The 23,409-nt window shown below is 47.0% G+C and overlaps 1 protein-coding gene across 2 annotated transcripts in view; it reads right to left on the reverse strand.

The window, feature by feature from the left end:
• LAMB3 (laminin subunit beta 3) overlaps positions 1-14,849 on the reverse strand; it is a 50,769-nt gene extending 35,920 nt beyond the window's left edge. The window contains exons 1-3 of one of the 2 annotated variants that reach the window (XM_019514046.1): positions 14,667-14,849; positions 13,563-13,627; positions 12,648-12,802 (exon numbers count right to left, since the gene is read on the reverse strand). In XM_019514046.1, coding sequence (XP_019369591.1) covers positions 12,648-12,802; positions 13,563-13,611 — 204 coding nt within the window. In that variant the 5' untranslated portion in view covers positions 13,612-13,627; positions 14,667-14,849. The other variant, XM_019514045.1, reaches the window with a different exon arrangement.
• Between the last annotated feature and the right edge of the window lie 8,560 nt (positions 14,850-23,409).

Below are 23,409 nucleotides of genomic sequence, written 5' to 3' on the forward strand. Positions count from 1 at the left end.
TGAGTATACAATGGCCCTGAATAAATGAGGACAGGATTGTCTGGGAAAAAAGAAGACTGAGTGGGGCGGGGGGGCTTGAATAGCCACTTCAGCTCCGTGAAGGGCAGCTCCAAAGCGGATGGAGCTGGGCTGTTCTCAGTGGGGGCAGATGACAGGACAAGGAGCAATGGGCTCCAGTTGCAGCAAGGGTTGGATATTAGGAAAAACTTTTTCACTGGGAGGCTACCCAGAGAGGTGGTGGACTCTCCATCCTTGGAGGTTTTAAGAGACAGCTAGGCAAAGCCTTGGCTGGGATGATGTAGTTGAGGACGGTCCTGCTTTGAGAAAGGGGTTGAACTAGATGTGACCTCCTGAGGCCCCTTCCAACCCTCCCTGTCGATTATTCCAAGGATGATCTGACATGGTTGCCTATAACAGCAGGGGCCAAATGGCATGGCTGACAGCTAGGGGACTCAATATAGTCGACTCCAGAGGAAACAGGGATCAATAGGAGAGAAAGTGGCGTTGGGCAGGGTGTAACAGGTGGCAGGTACAGCTCTGATACAGAATAGACAACATGAGATCTCCCCATTATAAGGGCCAGGTAACGTCCATGCAGGGTAGGAGATAGGGCTAGCAGCACAGAGCCTGTCTGGGACCCGTGTGACAGGGGATCAGCTTTCTGCTGGGGCTTCAGAGAAGATCAGTTGCCTGGACTTAGCAACAAGGATCCTCGGGCAACTGTCTGAGCTACAACAGGTTTACCTTCCCCTTGTCAGCTTTGCCACATAAAATGGCAAGACTGTCCTTCCCTTTATGTGCCCCACAGCTCACAGCTTCTCCTTCAACTGAGCCTAGACCCCAAAAGAAAACCAGCCCTGCATTGCCTGGCTTTGTCAAGAAGCACACACGTGAAACACATACGGTTGCAAAACTAGGAAGCAAACCTGGGTGAATTTGGTGTGGATTTATGCCTTATCTTCAAAACCAACCTGTGGTCACAGACCTGCCATTAGCTGATGGAAGTCAGCTAAAGACAAGTTGCTCAGCCTTAATGGAGCTGCAACAGCTTGTGTCACTTCTAAACATAGCCTGTGGCTTGATTTGAGACTGACAAAATCCTGAGTGAGGTGAGCTGTGGGGGAAGCCAGGTCCATGCATATTCCTTCCCACTTTGGAGTAGATCTGAGTCCTTCGCATTTACTTTCTATAAGCATCTGAGCACAGGAGTTTGCTGGCAGGAAGATTCCCAGCAGCAGCTAATTTTAAATGTGTATTGCAGATAATCACAGAGCCATGGTACGGTGCCTAAACCTGAGAGTTCCCATTTTCTACAAGTTATACTCATCCTAGCAGGGACCTGGAATGTGACCGTTTGGCCCAATCAAGCCAATGTATTTTTCAGATGCTGATTGCTCCTAATGAATTGCTCACCAAGAAGCCACAGATGAGTAATTATCTACATAAATTATTTAGAGAACAGTTTGCAACAAAGATTAAACTTGAGAACACTTCTGATGTGATAGCCTTCTCTCCACTACATGCATTGTCTGCAAAGTCATCAGATGCCTTATTTATTATTCATAAGGAATTATTCACTCCATGCCTGTAAGGCCATTCACACAGCCCTAGGCATAAGTGTAATTTAGCAGCTAAGAAACATTGCCAGGTGTGGGCAATAAAGCCTCATTTGCTTTTTAAAACACAGCTGCCACTAAAGCCAAAGTAAAGGATGTTTGTGTCAGGTTAAAACCGTTCAAATGCAGCAAAGGAATCGTGCTGGGAGCTGTCTCCTTAGCTAAGCTCTGTTTCAATTTCCAGACACAGTCTTCCCTGTCCAACCCATGGTGTCTCAGCAATCTGGGGCAATTTAAATCCCACCTGTCTCAGCCTCTCGCTTACTATGTAAAAGGGTCTGCCTGTTGCAATCCTAGCTGAGTTGTTGCTTTGGCTAGTTCTGCCGTGAGCCATGCCTGCCAGGAGGACTGGACACATCTGCACTTGGGGACTGCTTGCAGCAGCCTGGAGTGTTGAAATCTTGACCATGCTTTTTTTTTAAATCACGTTGCTGTTGGAAAGCTAAAATTAACTTTGGAAGCAAAGCTGTGTTTTGCCTACTTCGGGCAAATTGTGTAACTGCTCCATTGCGCAAGAAGAGAATTTTGCCATTGCAGAAGCTTGCGTCGCAAACAGAAAGTATGCGTCTCAAAGTTCCTTAGGACAGAGGGAATTACCAGAAACCACAAGAGGATTTATGGTTAAAGGGAGACTTACTCAGAAAAAAACAAAAACAAAACCAAAAACAATCCCTTTCTTTCACCTTCTTTTTAACAGCGCAGTTAAGAGTCAAGGCAGGTTCATTTAAGATGGAAGTCAGGCTGCATGGTCCAATGGATAGGGAATAGGGCAGAGAGTTAGGAGGTTCCAGTTTTATTCCAATCTCTGCCATTAACCTACCATGTTACCTTGGGGTTATGACCCTACAAGAAGGAACCATACACGGGAAGTGAGGAACTATCTTCTATATCTAGCATCATGGGTCCCAGCCTAAGTTAGGATGGCTGTGCGCTAATGTAATGCATTGCATACTATAACTAGATACTGGGGCAGATATCAGTGACAATCAGTAATTTAGCCTTTCCCAAGGCAACATAAGGCAGAGAAGCTTTGGCATCTCCATCTCATAGTCAGGCACCTTGGACACAGGTTGTGGGGCAAGCTCTCAGCCAAGTTTGTGTCTGCAAGTGCAAACTGTATCCATAGTTTTGTGTTCATTAAACTAAGGGTGGGTGTGAACCTGAGCAGTTATATGTCCAACCTATGCTCAAGTAGGGGTTTGGCAGGTATGGTACTCAGATCCAGGCTTGCAATTGAATTACAGGTGTAAAAATATAGGCTCAAGTTGTGCTCACAGATGGAGACCACCAATGTGCACATTTACTCCTAGCTGGCCCATAATCAGCATGAGTTATGGATATAGCCAGGAGACGAACGAGGAGAGGCACAAAATCAGTGTCAATGCCAAATATAATACCCCAGAACCCCATTTCCAAGCACCAATCTCCATCCACCCGGTCACTGTTGTAGAAGAATTATATATAGTACATTATAGCAGACAGAATCAACGATGTGCACTTCAACGTTTCACACTTTAAGGGTCTCCTCCAAGAAAGCATTTGACATTACTGCATTCTATCTTTTCTTGTCATACTCTGTAATTTATTTTAAAAAGGCTCTTTATTTCAGTGTACCACAGGGCACGGGATTTCTTCAAAGCCTGTTTGAGATCACTGAGTACAACTGGTGTATGTGAGACCTGCAGTTGCCCAGTTTTGGATTATGGAGATTCTTAAGAAAAAGGAAATTTGCTATTGCTATGCCCTTCACAAGGCATCAGTCCTCAGGTAAGCTCTGCCATGCTTAAAATAAAGAGACAGCCATGTTTTAGATGCAAAAGAAACATATTGTGCTGAGTTCTGAGCGCCAGTTGCAGGTACCAGCAACCCTAGTCAATAAAAAGGTATATGCACCAGAGGGCAGATTAGATAAAGTGATTCTTTGCATGTGTGCAAAATACAGTCAGTACGTACCCGTGGCTAGTCATGGATTTGCGTGCAACTGTGTGTGCACTCAGGAGTGTGAATTCACTAACTCCTTCCCCTCAAACACAGACACACAACTAAGGTGCTGCAATCTTTCCTCACCTTTAACTTTGGCTCTTGGTTGGTCTCATTCTGCAATGACCTTGTCAGCCAGCTGCTGCTTATCCTCAAAGGGGCAGGCAGCATCAAGAGGGGAGGTTATCATATCGCAGAGATTTTTGAGCCAGTAGCCGCCAACCAAAAGTATTTTAAGTAGCTTGAGCTGCGAGTTTGATAGGAGTTCAGAGCCCTGAAATAGTCTCTCCTGGCCTGGGTGCCAAAACCAAGATAAACCAGAACAACTTATCACTCAGCAAGAACGAAACGCTTCCCCCACTCTGGCCATTGTATGGAGACCTTCAATGTCTGATAGCTCCTACATGGTCCTATATTTGACTCAGCTTCCAGAGGCATTGTGTCAGCTTGGCAGCTGAGGTCCAGTTTCCCAAATGGAAAGCTCTTGTGGCATTGCAGAAGGGCTACTAAGGGAATAGTTAGCACTGCTCAGAGCTTTATATGGGGAGGAGCTGGAAGACCTCAGGGGTATTAATTTATAGAGAGAGATATTAAGGCTTGTCAGGACCAGTGTTGGCAGCTGGAATAAATAACCTTAGAACAAGGGCAGCTATCAAAACTGAATTATGCAATACCTTATTTCCCCATTAACAGCAATTACATGGGTAAGTTAGCTGGTGTGGATGGCATTAGGAATCACCTCATCACTTTATCTAAACCCCAAAGTGTGCAGGCAGCTGGATTTGCAGGGATGTACTAAAAGTACAGCCTTGTGCCCATCAGCCAGTCACGTGGTTTTCATCTGCAAAGCAAACTTTGCCCAGGCTCATTGAAAATGAGGTTCATATTTGCTGAGCATTTGGCAGGATCTTCAGCAAATGACACATGAAACCAAGCTGCGCTTGCTCCCTTCACAGGGTGAATTTTCACAGCACCTTGAACAAGAGAAAACTGTTTTTTGGGGTGGAGGGAAGTTGCTAGCTGATCTACTGACTTGGACCAATGTGTCCTCCAGCACCAACAGAAAGTACTGCCGCCTGCTAGCCCGAAATGAAGTTCATTAAGTGACTTGTCTGGTTCTTTGCTGGCAATCGCAGCAGAAAGAGCAAGACTGGAATAGATCAGTGATAAACCTCTCCCCTGACTGCTTGATATAATTCCTCAACCCCCCCAGCTGAGACGACACTCGGGAACGCCACATGTGGGAAACTTGCTATTGTTGCTTCTTTTTCTCTGCAGAGTCTATAAATCCTACCAGTAACCATCACTCAGTATTTGGTCAGACTTGCATCAAAGACCTGGCCTTGCTTGTTCTCAGTGGAAAATTACAGCCATGCCCAGCTGTTGTCTGGATGCACTATACCTTCCCCCAATAAATAACCCAATGAGTACTTGACACTCGCTGCTGTGACAAGAGTTATAGCCTCTCTCATCTAGTTTAATTTGGGGCCTGGTTTTGTTACTGTGCAGTTTAATCAGATGCCACTCAAGGGCCAGAGAGAAATCACTGAAAAACGATGGCAATATATTCCTCTGGGGAACTTAACCATCTCTACACACTTCAGTATGAACACTGTCTGCCTCATTACAATTCACACAGCAGCAGCCCCGACAAGGTTATTATAACCCTCTGTTAACTGAGAACCTAGAAGAAAACACCTTTGGCAAATGGACATGTACACTACAGGGCATTTGGGAACAGGGTGAAACTTGCTGGCAGCAAGAACATTTTGCACATAAATGTTCTAGTTGCCTAGGGTCAGGTCCCAAAACGCTTGACCACCCTTGCACAACACCTTACTCCGTGAGTGGCTCTGTTCATTGTGATGCCAAGGGGGGAAAGGGTGTGGGGTAAAAAATGAAACCAAAGAACATGTGAGATTGCCCTTCATGAAGATACCACAACTGTCTGACACCAGCACTTCAACTAACAAGAGAAGCACATGCACAAACAGGCACACATCCTCATTAACCACCTGGTGAGGCAAGTAGGCAAATGTGTAGTCATTTCTCTAAACCAGTCACTATTCAGAAAGCTGATACCAGCACCTGTGGTTCCAGGGGCTGCAATCAATAAATGTAAGGTTTACATTCTGGGGTCTAAAACATGGCTTAGATATACTTGAAACGTCTTCTGCAAAACACGGGAGTGGCAGCACTTCTCTCTCTGATCCAGGAACGTAGCATCCACACTCGTTCCAATAAGTTATGGGTTTGTACCAAGAGAGGAAGGGACCCTTTCATGAACACTGCAAGCATTTACATGGCTATCACTGATGCAGTACCTACAGGCAGAGCGTGCATGACTACAGTTTAAAGTAAGTACACCCAGAAGCAGCCTGAAGCACCTGCTGAACAAGTGTCCCATGGAGAAAGTGCCTGGGGCTGAACAAGATCCATGTTCAGCTTATCTGTCCTGAAGAGCAAATGTGTAATGGCCGGTTTTCCCCATGCAGTCTGTTCAGCCAGTAGTTCTCCCCGTGAGAGCTGGTTTAAAACCTGCTACAACAACAGTCTGGAAAAAACAAGACGGTGCCATTTATCTGCGCACAGTAGTGGTTAGCGGATTAACCAGAAGCGTTGCTCTTCACCATCTGCCAATAAAGGGGCTGACGCGATGTCTCAGAGGCATATGCAAGGGTTAGTATTTCTGCAACTCAGGATAGCCAAAGTGAGGAAAAACAAAGAGAGAATGGGAGCAGGGAGAAAACTGTGGCTACCACCATTCAGGCTGAGACCTGTCCTTTGCAGGACTGAAGCCAATATTATGTGCACTAGTAGAAGAATAAGACAGACCACAGCCACTCCAAACCCCAAGGCCAAGCTCTCTGGGGAGCCAGTCACAAGCGCTTGTGCTCTGCCTCGAGGAGGACAGACAGGAGAAGGCAGACTGGGTTCTTCCACAGCCAAAAAGTTACAAACCAATGACTCAGAAATACGCTTTTGCCACAGATGGCCCAGGCTTGAATCCTTCTTTGGGTCAGAAATGAAAATGAGCTTGTTGGCTCAGGGGTCTTCTGCCACGAGGTCCTTGATCCTAATCTACCCAAGGGCTGTACTTCTGCCCCAGATGGCCAGAGGTGGGGGAGAAATAGTAGCATGCTTTCTCGACTCCATTCGCTGCTTGGTCAATTTAGGTTGTGCTTCCTTGGTACAGAAACTGTGCAGAGATCCACCGTCAGCTCATGAACACCGAAGCAGCCCTCAGGTGGTCACAAAACAGGCAGAAACACAGGCATTAGTAGGATATTCCCTTTCACCGATTTTCTTCTGTTTATCTGGAATCTGCCAAAAGGCCTCAATGCTCCTGAGATGGGGACCGACAATAAATCTCAGACAGGGAGAGCAGAAAGATGCCCCCTTATGTAACTGTCCTACATTTGGGGGATTAGGTGCATCTTCCTGCACCTGGCTTGGCCACGTAACACTGTCCTGTTATCACTCTGTATCTTGGGATGATTAAAATGTCTGCTCCCTCTTCGTGGCTGCTATGTGCTAACTGCCCCCCCCCCCCATGCCAGTGTTGACCTCATGCAAACATTTTAATATCCAAGGTCTTGCATGTGATAACCTCATGAGAAAGTTGGAGTGGTGAGGTCCCCTGTAATCCTCTAAGATTATCTGATTCCCCAGAACCTTGTCTGTGCACAAGTGGAATTTATTTTTTTACTCCACTCTTCAAACATTTTTAAAATATTTGCAATGCCATGAAGGGCACTTGGGGTAACTTAGAAACCAATTAGCCAGAAAGCAAGCAGAAAAATTGCAGCTAGTTTTACATCTAAACTATGTTTTAAGTCTACAGTGCACTAGCTACAGAAACAAAGGTTGCTAAAGGAGAGTTGCTGGCCTCGTGATCCCATCCCAGCAACTCTGCCTCTGCTCTCATATCAAAGGAAGCTGAAAGGCACTTCCATCTGCCACATCATCCTGGACCCACTCACAGGACAGGTGATCTTGTGATTAAGGGGTCTATTTCCCAAGATAGAAAACCTGGCTAATAGTGTCTGCCTAACTCCTGCTGCTATCTCTAAACTCAGATCTGGAATGCAAATGGTGGGGAGGCTGTCCATAGCCCTCCCTGCCATAGCTCTGAGACCCTAGATATCTCTCTCAACTTCTCTGAGCCCCATTACACCTCATCTGTAAAATGGAGGTCATGATCCTTTCTTCCTTTGTTGGCTTTGTCTGTGTAGATCATAAGCTCCTTATGGATGGGAGCATGTCCTTGCATGGATTTGCACAGCAGACAGTATCTCAGGCCCCCAGCACAAATACGACGTCAAGAGAAGGAAGAGTATTAGTTTGAAGCCTTGAGATTGAATGTTTCTGGGACCAGACCATGCAAAGCAGGGTGAATGCAGGACAAGATAACCAGAGGATTGTGCAGCTGAGCCCAGTTACCTGCTTCTCATCCCAGAAGCCTCCAGGAGCTGCACACTTCTGTGCAAAGGACATAAAAAACCTACTGAAGTCATTGTGACTATCATGTGCTTAAGTACTTTGCTGGATCAGAGCCCTCACGAACAAGGATGAAATTGGGACCATTCTGCAGTTCATGGCACAATTCCCATGGACCTCAACAGGGCCAGGATTTCACCCAGATGTCTGCACCAGACTTGGCCCCGTTGCCAGCCGTCTCCGCAGAAAGCCCAGGAGTAAGGAGAACTGCTCTCCCCTGTCACTCACAGACACAGCCTCCCAGGGGCAAGGAGGAAGCTCGTAACTAGGGAAGGACATGCATGAAATGCAGAGGCCTCCGGTCTTCCTGGAGAAGAGGGCTGCATTCTTACTATGGCGCAGCCATCGTGCCACAAAACCCTAGTGCAGAGACGGCCACGCGTGGTTTTCATACAAGTCATCTGGGCGGTAAATGCCAGGCTCTGCTACAATCTCTACCCAGACCTACTAATGCACAAGGGAACCACACTCGGCCTTGTCACCCCTAGGATTTTCACTGGTGCTGTCTAATACACGGCAACTGCCACAACGTTTTGAACATGGCATTTTCCTAGCAAATTACTGCTCAGTGTTTAGGTAAATGAACGGCAGCTGGATTGAGCCTCAGCACCGGCGTTTGCTTCCAGCGTTCTTGGGTTTTTTGAATTCATTTTCTCTAGCTTTTACTTGCTGTGCTGACTCAGACTTAGCTGTCCCAAGCCCCAAATGATTTTTCAAGAGAGCTCATTCGTTGTCCGATTTCTACCCCCTTCACTTTTTTAATTGTTTTTATATCTCCCTTTGCTATAAATGGCAACACCAGCTTCCTTCTGGACAGCACCCTAAGCCAGGAGGGTACAAAGTATGAAGGTTAGAGGGCCTTGCAGTCAGGGCACTAGGAGCAGACAGTGGCCTGGAGATTGCCAGTAGCAAGTGACCTCTGAGGATTGCAAAAGAGCGCCCTTTGGGATAATTTAAACTGGCACCAAAGGCAGACAGCAAACACCAGCCAGCTGGCGACAGAGGGCCAGCAACCCCTCATCCCATGCCCTCTCCTGCTGTTGCAAAATATAGATGCTAAATTTGCAGCCATCTGCTCTGTGACTTGGTTGTGCTTTGTGCCAAAGTGGACTGAGAAGCCCGTAAGGAAACACATGGCCTTTTCCTGCAATCAGAGCCTCCGCAATTAAGATGAACCCTACTTCCCTCCAGTACAAAAATAAATAAATAAATAAAGCCAAAAACTCACTTGAACAGGGAAAAAAACATTAGGGAATGCTGAATGAGTGGGGAGGTCTCTGCCCAAAAAACACTGAGCTGAATAATTTTTGCGCTCATTCATCATGGTAGGTGCAAGACAGGAGTGGGAGCTGCTGGGAATAACAGTCAGCCTATGGTTTCAGGAAGAGAGAGATACAGAAATGTGCTAGAGCGAGGACTTGCAAAGCTAAGAGCAGAGGCTCTCCTCTCTCTGTCCCTGGCCTCACTCACTTCAGCTCGCACGCGAGGCTGAGTGCATGCCTGCCTCCTCGTCATGCCAGAGCCACGCAGAACCGAGCCTTTGGGCCCATTCAGTCTGAGCTACTCTTAGAAAGGAGAAATTATTATCAACTCTGCTCACCTTGGTGTTAAATTAGGCAGTGTGAAGGAACACAGAGACTGAATCAATTCAGAGTCTCCATGGACAGACAGGACCTTTGCCATCATCTGCTCTGACTTCCTCTACATCCCAGGCAAGAGAAACTCACTTAGTTCTGCCTCAGACCATAACTTCTGCTTGAGTGACAGCATGTCAGCTAGAAAGACATCCAGTCACAGCCTTCAGACTGTGAGAGGGCATCTGCCATATCCTAAAGTACAGCAATCAATGCTGATATAATAGGCTTGCCCTCTTTTCATTAAACCAGGATGCCCCTCTTAACCAGGCCACCGATTTCACCCACTTGGATTAGCTTTTGGAGGATACTTATGTTCTGGGTAGGTAAAGCAAGCTTCCCTTTTGCAGAACACGCAGAGACTTCAAAAAGTCCAAAGAGCAGGCAGGTTCATGCATCCCATTGATTTTCAATGGCACTTTTCTGCCATATGGGCCTTTGAACATTTCTTGCTAATGTATTATAACTGAGGGGTTAAACATCCAGAACACAAAACCTATAAACTCCACAAAATCTCAAGCCACAAAAGACTGCTGCCATCCCTGCTCCAAGCCCACTTCAGTTTGGTGGAAGCAGTCCTTGTATTACCCCATGCCTCTTCTATCTGCCTATACAGACATTTGGTCTGTTCTCGGGGGATCTACCTCACTTGGGTTGTTCCCGAGTTATTTTTCTCCCAGAGTAGCCACTTTTACTCTGGGAGAAAAAATGTAAATGTCTGTATGCACGTAGTTTCTCCTGAGAGAGCAGGGACTCTCCCTGGAGAAAGTGAACGTCTGTCCATAGCCTATGTTAACATCCTCATAGGTAGAGGCTGGAGAAAAACACCCATCACTAGGTGCTGCCCTGCCCCTCCCCAAAAAGAGCAGCTCTTTTGCACATGCACTCTTTCAGGACTTGAAGCCCAGCATCAAATGATCCGAGCTCTGCTGCCCTTAGCAGAGCTGCGATGGATAGACTTACACCCAAGACCAATCTCACAACTCATCTACATGAGGATACCCACAAAAGTGAGTTAACTGATGGTGTGAAGTCAACAAACTGCAACTAAAGCATTTAATCATCCTCATTAAAATGGGCAAAATTAGAATCTCTACACAAGGGCCTGAGGAGCTTGAATTCATATACATTTAGCTCACCCCTTCACTTGATTCATCTCAACTTTTTTGAAAGTCCCCATGTGGACAGACCCAGAGATGGGAGACCTGGATCAGATGAACATCCTTGGTTTTCATTTGGACTACTTAGGCCTGTCAGGTCTCCCACGAGTTTTCCTGTATCCATCTGGCTCCCAATGTCGCAAGAAGACCAAAAGCTGGATATTGTGGAATAAACCTGCGGTCAGGATCATAAAACTGGGGATGGGAAATGTACCCTAAAAACCAGCCTGGCAGCATGTGGCACAGTGCCACGGCTGTGCATTAACAGGAACCAGGGAAGAAATCTACCCAGGCCAAACCCATAGAGATGTGCGCTATTTCCAAAGGTCAAAGTTACCTTCGAAGCGGCAGTAGGCTGTTTTGCATAAAGCGAACCTGCCGTCACCAGGCACTTCCCTAACAATACCATGAGGGGCTGAGACTGCGCTTTAGAGACGCCCAACCCAACTCAACAGCCGGCAACACAAAAAACAACTTAAAAACCCCCAAATCTGTCCAAAGCCACAAGTAATACACCAAGTGCAAGGGTCTGGGTTAGAAATTCCTGTGACAAACTCCCAAGCAAGGGAGTTCAGATGCAGGCCCTTTTATAGCTTCATTACAGAAAGCACCTGGCCAAGAGTTTCCAGTTCACAGCTGATTCAAGTGGCTACAGAAGTGTGGAAATCCTACTGAGCCAACCATCAGGTAACGCATTTATCATTGTATCATGCCCTTCAGATTGGACAGGACTTAAAGCCAGACTTGTCGAAGCAGAAAATGTTGGCCAGGAAAAGCCTGTTGTTCTGTTCAAGCCCTCGACCCTCCCTCTGCTTTTACACCAGCTTACGAAGACTCCCGTTTCCTTGAGTGCATTAAACGCTGGCTTATCGCACAACCATCACAGGTGATTATTGAGATTACAGATCACAAATTAATATAACGAGGCTTTAGGCCACGGCTGTGCTAGGGGAATTAATCCCACAACGTTCTCGGTCCTTTGCACAGATGGTTCTCTGATGCATCCTAACTGCGAGTCAGGGCTGGTTTCAGAGGCCAGGAAGCTGCAATTAGACCTTTACACCCAGAACTTTTTTCTTTTTTCAGCAAGGCTGGTTCTTTTCTTCAGAAGAAGAAAGACTGAAACTTTTCCCCTCTTCTCCTGACAAACATCAGCAGATGTAGCCAAAGTTTTCTTTTTTCCTTTTTTGGGGGATGAAGCCCAGAGCCAACTCATTTTTTGTCAGACTCTTTCTTAGCCACTTCTTAGGAATAACTTAGCAAAGGAGTTTGACCCACCAGAGTAAACTTGCATTGGCAGCTAGGAAGAGAAACCAAGTTGGAGCCAACCTTGGAGTCAGAGGGCTGGCCATTTTGAGGAAGCCTGTTATTGTTTAGGAGTTCACAAGTAAAACCAAACAAAATGTAATGGTTTCCTGTAATTTTGATCTGAAAATGTTGCTGCTACAGATCATTTGCACTTTGAATTTTGCTTTCAGCTTTGGGTTCTAGCAGACCCTAGATGAATCAGCCTCACTACATGATGCTACGTCTACACAAGATGCACCACTTGTCTTATGCCCCAAGTATGGACGCAGTTCGAAGGGTAAATACACTTACCATTACCAAGTGCTTTGATATTCTGGGGATGGGGGCCATATGAATTAATGGAGAGAGGGTGAACTCAGCACAGCTGACAGGGAAGGGACAGGATAGGCGCATGGCTATTACCCTTGCTATGTAATGTTTGTAAATGCAGAGATAAGGGTTGCACGTACTTCTCCATATGGAGTGCAGTAGGTCTCCGCTTGAATGAGACCGCAGGTAGATGAGGCTTTCAAGTGATGGATTCTTCCTACAAGCAGGTCTCCCACAGGTGGGTAGCAAGCGCCACGTGAACAGGTTCCCTGGGCAGCCAGTATCTGTGGTACAGCTAAAACACAAGAACTAGACTTTGATGACAGAATATACTGGGACACACAATCATCTCTGCTGGTGCCAGAAACAAGCCTCATTCATTGGCACCATCTGACATAAGGGGAAGGGTACATTGGACCAACTAGGTGAGCCCAGGCTTAGTGCTCAGGCACAAAGCAAGCCCCTGGCATAAATGGGGGAAAACAAAACGCACCTTTTGTCCTAAACTGCATTCATTTTTAAGACTAGGAAGAGATGCTTTAAAATCACGGCCCCCAACTAACAATCCTTTGTTAAGTCCCTTCTCTACCATGTTGCATTCAAAAGCCATTGGTATTTAACCTGCTGGTGTTGCTGAGATCACTGTGTGTGATGCTGATTAATACCACGTCATTGCTTCCTTGCACTGCCCTGTCTGCCCAGACCTGTCTGGTGTCTCTTGCCTTATACTTCACTTCTGAACTGTTTGGGACAGAAACCTTCTTTTTTTCTTAGCTTGTACAGCACCTAACACAATGGTCATGATCCTCCTGCATGCTACCACAGTACAATTATTACTGGAGCATGCTATATTTCTAGCTGCTCATCCATTAATCACCTTTGCAAGAGCCGCTGGTAGATTTTACCATGAATTCACTTCATTTCAGGTGTACGCAGGGCAACAGGCAATAGGTTTGTCCACGCCCTAAACTTCCCAGTAGAGTTAAACAGAGCAAACGTAGGCCAGGTCTCCCCAAGGCCATCTTAGCAGCACGATGTAGGATAGTAGAGCTTACCTAGGAAAATAAGGAAAGACCACAGGCTGGGGGGCTGGGGAGACTCCATGTTGCAGAAGGCTCACCTGAGGGAGAATTGGAAGAGTGAATTAAATGGTACCGAAAGCACAGATCATAGCCCCTTGCTCTGCTTTACTGTTTTACCTCAGGGTAGCCTCCATGACTACACAGTTACTCCTCGTTTGTGCTGGTGGAAGCAAGAGAAAAATCAGGCCCTCAGGCTAGACACAGCATAGATCTGAGTTACGTAATGCTAGAAGCAAATGCAAAGATCCTGCGCTTTTCTTTCAACTGGTTAGTACAGCTACCTGCTCATAAACAGGGATCCTTGTTTTCTCTGGTTAAAAAAATCCCCAATTTTCGATTAAAAAAAAGTGTAGATTTTTCCGTGATTAAATTGGGGATTTTTTTTTTAAATCAGAGAAAACCAGGATCCCTGCTCAAACTATAGCTAGGATCCACCCCCCACCCAGGGCACTGACTTCTGGGACCCTTGCACATTATTTCTACTGTCTCTGAAGAGCCACAGCTAAGATAAAGCAACCCTTTTTTTTAGCAAAGTTTGAATTCCTTTGGGAACCTGAGCTCTTCAATTTTAGTCACAATCTTGTGGCTATCTCAGAAAGCAAACGCACCGCAGCAGCGACACCTTACAAAAGACTATCGGCCAGGCAGGCCCCTTCGTGCCCTGCCCACGGTGCACGCAGTGTTTGCCGTCCCAGTCTCTGGACCTGCGGCAGGGACTGCAGTTTTGACCTGGAACAAGGCTGAGAAGGCAGCCGGAAGGGACAAAGTCTTCACATGATGTAGCATGCAAATGTTTTCCGCTGCAGCAGCTGAATCCCACAAGACTGTTCTTGCTGCCTGCTTGAAACGGGGCTGCCCGCCCTGAGCTAACACCACAAATCCTCTCCGGCGCTGCCACTTTTCCTGCGCTGCTGTGCAGGGGGCACCAAGCCCTGGCCCCTGTGCAGCGCTGTACCTACCTGGCGAGGGGCTAGCCTTTTCTCCTCTCTTCCCCCGTTATCCAGCGGCTGATCTGAATTCTCTCCCGAAGTAGCAGGGCAGTTTCCTTTCACTCTCAGCTTTTAAACAGAGCCTCACCTGAGGAAGTAAGTTCCTGTGGGTGTAGTAATGCTAAAGGGAGTGATTCAGGGATCTTTAGACAAACACACCCATCTGCCGTGCAACTCATTCGACATCCCAGACAGTGCCCACAGCCAGAGACAGAGCTCACTGAGCATTACCATGCGAGCAAAGACTCCTACAATTAACCAGAAAGGGAATTCATATCTAAAAGCACAGGGTGGGTCAACACTGCAGTCAGAAAGAAGTATGACTTCACCTTGCAGACATACCTGAGCTAGCTGTAAAGCCGCAAGCTCAGGTAACCGTCAGTGTTTACTCAGTTTGTCAGGCAAGGTTTACAGTCTGTGCTGTGCTACAGCTACGCCACGGATGCACACTGGAGCTGGCGGCTTGAAAGCTAACCTGAATTTGACTGTGGAGCTGTCGCCACATGGGATTTGTCACTATACTCAGGCGTGCACCACTAAACTCCATATAACTGTATGCCCCTTCCCCATCTCAGTGCATCCAAGCCCCTCAGTCAGCACAGAACATACCCGCCCAAGAATCTGGACAGCTGGTAGCATTACCCCCATTTAACAGATGGGGAGTTGAGGCAGACACATTAAAGCCCACATTTTCAAAGGACCTGGCTCTGAAATAAGTAGCTAAATTTTCCAGGATGCTTAGCACTTAACACCCAACTTTACAACGGTCACACAGGAAGACTATGGAAGGGCTCGGATGAATCCAGATCTCCTGACTCCGGATGTAACCACTCATTCCTGCGCTCATTTACACCAGATTAAGTTCAGCAGAGCGACTGCTGATCTGCACATCAGCGAGAGTGGTATCCTCGTCCTTTCCAGCCTGCCGGTGAAGGGCATGTGAACGTGCTAAAGCCTCATTTTCCAAGGCTCGTACTGCTTTGGCTATTCTGCTGGAACAGTTGACTGTTGTGTGGATGCTGGTTTCCTCTGGCCTGGACTGCAACCCACCAGCTGACTGCACACACAGACCACCCGCCTGCTCGCAGCACAATGACTTTCAGGCACTGCTCACACGCGCTGCATTTGAAATGAAGTCAGAGAGGTGGAAATCTTGCCACTCACTTGCCAAGTCCCCAGTCGCACAGTTCCCATTAGAAACCACTGCAGCCAGGGGTCTCTGCTCTACCCTCCTCTCATTTGTGAATGGCATTTAAATCAGGCCTGAGCTCCCCGTAACACTCATCCAGAATGAACTCTGCACCCCAGCCCTCCTCTCTGTGCTGCTGGAAAGCTGGCTGTTAAAACCAACTAAAACAAAATCTGGAGCTCCAGATTTTAGGCTGGTGCAAAATAACTTCACTCCCCCTTCTGCCAGCCTGAAATGCCCAGGTCCTGGAAAACATCCAGGATTAAAAAACAATCAGACCCCAGGCTACTGCATCTGAGTTCTCTTCCGTTCGTGGGCGTGCCAGTCGTGTGGCATCACAAGCATCGCTCCTAGGTGCGGTTGCCTCCGGAGCAGATCAGTTAATAATGTTGAAATACCATGTTTTTTATCCTGGCATCTGAATTCTGCAGAGCCGCCTCCCTCAGCTGGCAGCTCCCAGCGTGTCCGAGGGAAGTAACGGGAACGCTGAAGAGGACTACGGCTGGGATTTATTCTACCAAACGTGCCCAAAGAGCAGCGACACAAAGAGGCCACCACTGTTGCTAGTGCTTGTGAACTGTCGGTGATCGTCTCCCACGTGTAGTGTGAACGTGTGTGCATCTACACGGCTCCTGCGCAGAGAAGAAAGGCCAGTCTCATTCTGGGCCTTGTGTTATAGTACCCGGGAGTTTTAAACATTAATCTTCATTGCAATTCTGTGGTAGATTATTCTTCCCTATTTTGTAGGGAGGGAACTGGGGTAAAAGGGGACTGAGTGTTCACCTCTGGGGTTTGCATTAGGAATTGCCTCTTATATCGAAGCCTCCTCTTTGTCTCACAATGCTTACCCAACTGGTGCACTGCTGCTTTATTTAAGTAATGATGCTCTGGCCGCCCCTCTCCCTGGCGATCACTGCTTTTGGAACATAGGACTAGAAGAGCTTATCCTAGGCCATCAAGGCCAGGCCGCAGTATTTACAGATGACCACTCATCCAAAGAGTCCTAAAAGCCATGCATTCCCAAATACCAAACACCCACGTTAACTCCTGCTGACTTTGGAGGGAGCTGGATCCGGCCTTCCTGGTAACAGTCTCTGGGCCAGCTTTTCGAAAGGCCTCCCTCGAAGAGCTTGCATCACTGCTGAAATCGGTCGCCTCCGTGAGGCAAGAGCAGCCTCTTTGCCAGCACCCCTTGAGAAAGCTGCAAATGCTTTACATGCTCTTCCCATTACTGCACGTTCTGGACATCAGCTGCTAAGCACACCAGGCGCTCACCGTCCGGGAAGGGGATGCTAATGCAGTGTTGCAATTCTATGGCACAGACCCAGGTTGGGCAGGGGAACACACCTGCCAGCAGCTCCAGGTTTATCCTGCGTGCTCTGCTCCCCACCCCGCTTGTCCCCCCCACCAGAGCTCCCAGACAGGGGGAAAACAAACACCTGGCCGGGCAGGCTCGGCAGGTTTAAACAAGAGCAAGAACAGGCAGGAGTCTGGTTTGCAGCAAGTAAAACAGAAGCAAACGCTCTGCAGCTGGGGCTCACGGTGGAGCACAGGGCTGGGGGACAGGCTCAAGCCTTACAACTGGGGGGCACAGGCTCACCCCCCTGTCCTGCTGCAGGCTGCCAATGAGGCCCTCATTCGGGCTGAGTCCTGTTTCCCATCTAATGGCACATCCACAGCCACGCAACTTCATTTTTTGGCACTTAGGCAGTTTGCCATTCAGCTGAACACCCACCCTGAGCACACGCAGTAGGCCAGTGTGGCCCCGGGGCAAGATGGGATGGCTCAAATACACACACAGAGCCAGGTGAGTCGTACCATGTTAGGAGCTGGGGCAGAAATGCCCCTGCCACCCTTTATCCCAATGGTTAGGGCACTTTCCAGGGAGCAGGCACCCAGATGCTCAACCCCCCCCCACACCCAAAAAGGCAGCAAACTACTCTAATCTCCACGATGGGAAATAGCACTGCCCTGTTTCATGCATTTTATTCCCCATTGTTTAAAGGTTGTGACATATTAACAGAGAGGCCACATCAGTACCTGAGAGAACTGAAGAACTGTACCGGGGGGTAATGATTGGGACAGACTCCCCACTTGGAAGAGGGGAGATGCATTTGTTTTTAAATGTCCTTTATGGAAATAGCTTTCAGCTGCAGTGCGCTGTGCTGAGCTCCCGTCAGAGCCCACAGGCTGAGCCAGGACATTCCCTGGAAGCAGACAAAAATCGCTCTGTCCAGGAAGTGGGTTGTGTGAGTCACGGGTTCGTACTCTGCCCTCTGAGCCAAAGCTCTAGTATTAAGAGCAGCTCTGTTGCTCAAAGTGCCACCTTTGTGTTACTCACAGCTATAGAAAAATAAGGCCGGCAAGGAGCTGGGTTGGCTAGCTAGTCAGCTCCTAATCAAGGCAGGATCAGCCTGGTCTACACCCTTCCGGACCAGTGTTTATCCAACCCGTGGGAGCAAAAACATGATTCTGCATATAATATAGCGTGTTGACCCGGGCGTACTAGGTACATGGATGTGACACACATTCAAGGCAGAAGCGGCAGGGGAAGTTCCTTGCCTTCTTCATTTCAGTGTTCAGAACAGTACCTAAAACATCATTTAACTCCATTACTTACTTGAAAAAGTAGGAGCAACATAGAAGGATGATGATGTACCATGTGCAGTAATCTTGTTAGGGAGCAAATTGCTTCAGACCTTAATCTTGCGCGTGAATTTTGAGTCCTACAAGGGGGAAAAATACTTTAAAAATAGATGCTGAAACCCCAGTTTTCCCTACAATAAGTTGTCTGAGATGTCATTACAACACCAAAAACCCTGCAACTTCTGCGACCATCCCAAAGCTAATTGGCCAAAAATTTTATGTGAGGTCTTTTACTGGACCAACTGCCTAGTTGAGAGATCTGTTCAACAATCTTTTGGGATTGACAAACTATACGGTCGGTCCAATCAAAGATAATCACAACAAATCCTTGGCGCTCATACATCTCCTCAACCATCACGACTGCAACAACACTCCCAGACTACTGCAACATGAACGATACCAAAGCCAATAGGAAGAGCATAGGATGCAACACTAAATTACGGTGCAGAGGTTATAATACAGAGATGCTCCCTAGGGTAACGCAATGAATGGGAGCGTGTATACTCTATTTTTAGAGCGTCTCAATATTATATCTCCTAACTGTGGCCACAAAAGAGCTCAGGACACTTTTTCTATATGTCACATCTTGACTGAACTGCCCTATGGATGCTGCCTCCAAGGAAAGGGTCATTTGGATGAGGCTCATTGGATGAGAATCACTTCACCTCCTGCCCTTTGGTGGTTGCACTGCACTGCACTGGGAAGCTAAATGCCTTTCACATTTCAGTCTGGAGACAGCACTTCATAAGAGGGAGAGATCTCAGCCTTCAGAGGCAGGGCCTAGTGAGCACTGCAGAGCATCTGTACCTGAGCTGTGGTCAAGGGCAGCTCAATTTGTCCTGTGCATGCCATGCTGGCAACAATCAATACAGCTGCTGCTGGTTTGGTGCCAACCTTAATGTGGAAAGGGGTCAAAGTGGCTTGAACAAAACTGCCCCACAGCCTTTGAGATAGAAACCAACCTACCCACCAAGGCCACTATCTGGTGGAGAGCCTGGAAAAGGGATCTTAGCTTCAGAGAGGCTTGCACACGCACATACACAGACACAGCTCTTCTTCAGTGATGTTAATATTGTGTGCTACCAAGATAAAGAACAATACCAGTGTGCCAAATGTCCAAGGTCTTTGATTACCAATTACAGTTCCAGATCTAAAAATAAGGGACCTTGGCAAATTATCTGGAACAGCATTTCACTGCACCTCCCAGACCCAGTGTCAGCTCCTTGCACCATTTCCATGGTTCGAGTCAGATGACAAACACAGGGCCATATTCATTAACAGTGACTTCAATGATGTTGCACAGAAAATGGGGTTTTGCCATGAATTTTTAAAGCTGATGGTGGCTGAAGTGTGAGAGAAAACAAAACAAGGCCATGTACTGTCTCAGATTCAACCACAAGTTACTATTAGGAATAAGATAGAGAGGCACACGAGTTTGTGTTTATCCTTTTGGGAGTTCTCAAGAATACTATCTGAGTTCATAGCTTTTGTTACAGTTGTTCAAATGTGAAGCTGATTAGTCAAAAGTGGGCAGACTTGCATGGATTTTGATCACTTCTTCGGATTACAAGGAAAGGAAGGGAGCCAGAGGTGGTATATGGCATGGAAGAATAGTTAAGGAGCTCTTAAAACCCCCAAGGCTCTATAACTGTAGAAAGAACAATAAATGAGCATCGTTGAAAGCGACTCCACTTTGAGATGTAATACTGCGTGGCTCTGTACCATCTGACATCAGAGGAACTCAAAGGTCTTCACAAACATGGATCCTCAGGCCCTTGCTAGCATGCAGGCAACTGTCATTACAACCACGTTAGAAATGGGGAAAAGCAAGGCAACAGAGGGGGCTTGCTCAAGGTCATAAATCATCTTCTTGGGAAAGCTGGGAAAGGAGCTCAGAAACCCAGAATCCTCCTTGCGGCTCTGATCAGGGGACTGGGAGACAAGGCAACTCCCCATCCACTCTGTCACGGGATGTGGTCCCTAAGGATGGCCATGATCCCCTGAAGTCCCTCAGCCGTGCCAATTCAGCCTGCTGGGCACCCTCTTTTCTCGCCCACCATGTCTTGATGTAAAACATAATATAGGGAGGCTGCCTTCACGTCTGGTCGGACACGGTCCTGACGGACTTCCTTGAACCCCGTGGGTCCCGGACCCCTTGTGGATCCCGTTTCAAAATAGGTGTCCTGGGACACTCCAGCTTTATAAGCTATATGCATGGCTCCAACCTCCCCTTTATCATGCCCCAAGCCTCACAGACGGCATTGACATTGTCCGGTTTGGGCCTTGCTGTGAAGTGGCCCCCTTGTCCTTCCTGGGCTCTCCGCAGCCCTGTCTCTGCACCTCACTGGTGCCGGGGGCCTGTGCACCCCGAATGCTGCACCCCTACTGGCGCCAGCTTGGGGTTTATATGGGCCCAGGGCCTGCCCCCTTCTGGTCAGCTGACCATGTGCAGGTGCAGGCTAATTTGCCCTCTGGCTTGTTGCCCTGGTAACCTGCACCCAGGCTCCTGCCTGGCTCTTTGGGCTCTCCCCAGGCTGTTTCTGCTCTTCTGCAACACTCCTTTAATCACTGGGCGGGTGCAAATATACTCCCCTCTAGCACCTCCTCACCGGAGGCTGCTTCAGAATCTGAGAGCAGCGTTAAGATTATGATGTTTTTCCTTCATTCCCCAAGCCTCTGTTTTTCTCATTTTTTCCCCTCCAGAAATGTTTTCATTTTCTTTAAAGATCTTGTCCCAGTTTTTAAGGTATTTTCATTGAAAAAACAGTTGAGGGGACTCCAAGCAAAAATCCAGCATTGCTCAACACAACAACTGTTTCGTACAAGAGTTTTCATTTTGACCAAAAATCCTTTTTTTCTTTCCCCTAAGGAAAATCAGTTAGAGTTAGGGCAGATCAAACATTTCTAGGTGGTGTCGCTTCCACTAACCAGCACGTGCAGTCCAGAGGGCAGGGAGACACGCCTGATGCAAAGCACGTAGGCCGCTGTCTTTGCTGAGGATCTGACGGCAGCATGAGTCAATAAGCTCAGACCCGAGGCATCTCAGGCTTGTTTGTTCACCGCTCTGGGCAGACGAGCTAAGATATGATCCACCTTCCCAGATAGCGAAGGCTCAGGAAGAGAAGCAACTGGATTGTAACCGGTCAAATGAGAAAGCAACAAATTAGATATCAGCTCGGCCATCCAGGCAGCTCAGCTACCTGGAAATGTGCTATGTTGCCATGTAGGTTAGTTTTAAAAGCTAGAGCTCCTTTTGGAGATATCAGCAAACTTGGCTTTTTGAGTTCTCTCTCAAAGCAAAAACCAATTATTTTATTTTCAAACAAAATTTTTTTGAACTTTATATACAATTTCAGTTGTTATCAAATGTTAAGAAGTGTTGAACAAACTGAAAAATGCCCAAGTTGCTTCCATTTTTTCATGATATAACTTACCTTTTCCACCAGCTCAGTTGGGGGCAAAGATTGAACTTGCAACACCCTAAAAAACATTTTAAAATAAATTATAGGTTGTTTTCACTCAGAGCTGCATTTTTATTTAATGGTTTTGCCCTTCCAATCTTCCTGATACCTTCATTAACATTAAGCAGAGAATTTAAAACATTAAGGAATCAGCAAGTTCAAAAGCTAAACCCTGCCTGGCTTATAGTTAAAAGAATAAATTATATGCTATTTGTTCTACATGGTATGCGTCACTCCAGAGTGAAAAATCCCCCAGTTTGTGGCACTGGGTATGATATGACGGCTGGGTAGCTTTTCCCCAAATGTTTCAATTCAAAATAAACAAACTAGAAGGAACAGATTGGGGAATGGGCATAAATGAAATCAATTTGCCCTCTAATCTAATCAGGATGTATCCTGGTCATCTAGTGGCAGCAGAGTGCACCTCCACCTGGGGTTTCTGGCCAGAATGGAAGAGACAAGGAGATGACTGCAATTTGTCTTTTTTTTTAAGGTCTATTCAACCAAAATGAAAACTTTCTCCACTAATATTCAGCCTGTTGAGCCTGGGAAACCTGTGTAGTTTCTTTCAGAAAGCTGGAGGAAACTTATACTTTTTCACGGAACAACTGGGTTTTGTTGTATCTCCATTTTCTAACAGAAAAATGTGTTGTTCCTCCCAGCACCAGGGTTGAGGACTGGGGAGGAGGCAGAGTTCAACACGGGATGACAGCAATGGGCAAGATCTCTGATCACTACTAATTCAGGCATGGTATTGCACCAACCTGCTCCCAGATTTCCCCACCAGTCTTTTTTTCCAGACACAGCTGCATTTGTTATGTAACTTCTACTGCATGCTGAAAGTCACCAAATCATTCACCTCTGCGAGAGCGTGTCTTTTTTAGAGACAAAGTCCAAATCCATCTAACCCTTGCCCGTATATGGGACATGTGGAACTGGGAGATGTGGCAATGAGCCTTTTTGCTTTATCAGTACAACAATGAAAACAGAGCTGTGTAATATTTGGAGAAATCTTGCTACCTGGCAGAACAAGGGCATTTCTATAAGGATGATCCCAGACTGCTTTGGAAAATGAAAACTTAGCAATACAAAAAAATGGGTGCGAAAGAATACCGGGAATTTAATCAGACTGGAGATTTTCCATCCATCTATTACATCCTAACGACAACAAAGGAAGAATAGATTTCAAGGAGCTAGACCTCCTAAACACTTCACACATTTACCAACAACACCTGTCACTATGCAGAGCCACCACGTCTGACACAGGACTCGGGTATAAGAGTCCTAGCGTACAAACCATCCTCTAGCTCACAAACATCCACGCTACATACTTCTCTCATGAACGCCAGCCCACATCTCCTCCTCCCGGCCTGGTTCATGAAGATGCACCAGTTTCCCTATAGCTGAGAGGCTGCAGTTAAATGGGTGCGACTTTATAGATGGACTGATTTACATGAATTTAACCTGGCGTTACATATCATTAGCTTCCACTGACGTAAGGGGATCCACACATAAAATTGCACTTAGTAAACTGA

This window comes from Gavialis gangeticus, unplaced genomic scaffold (assembly GCF_001723915.1).
Source record: "Gavialis gangeticus isolate Ggan-Ray unplaced genomic scaffold, GavGan_comp1, whole genome shotgun sequence".
Classification (NCBI taxonomy): Eukaryota; Metazoa; Chordata; order Crocodylia; family Gavialidae; genus Gavialis; species Gavialis gangeticus.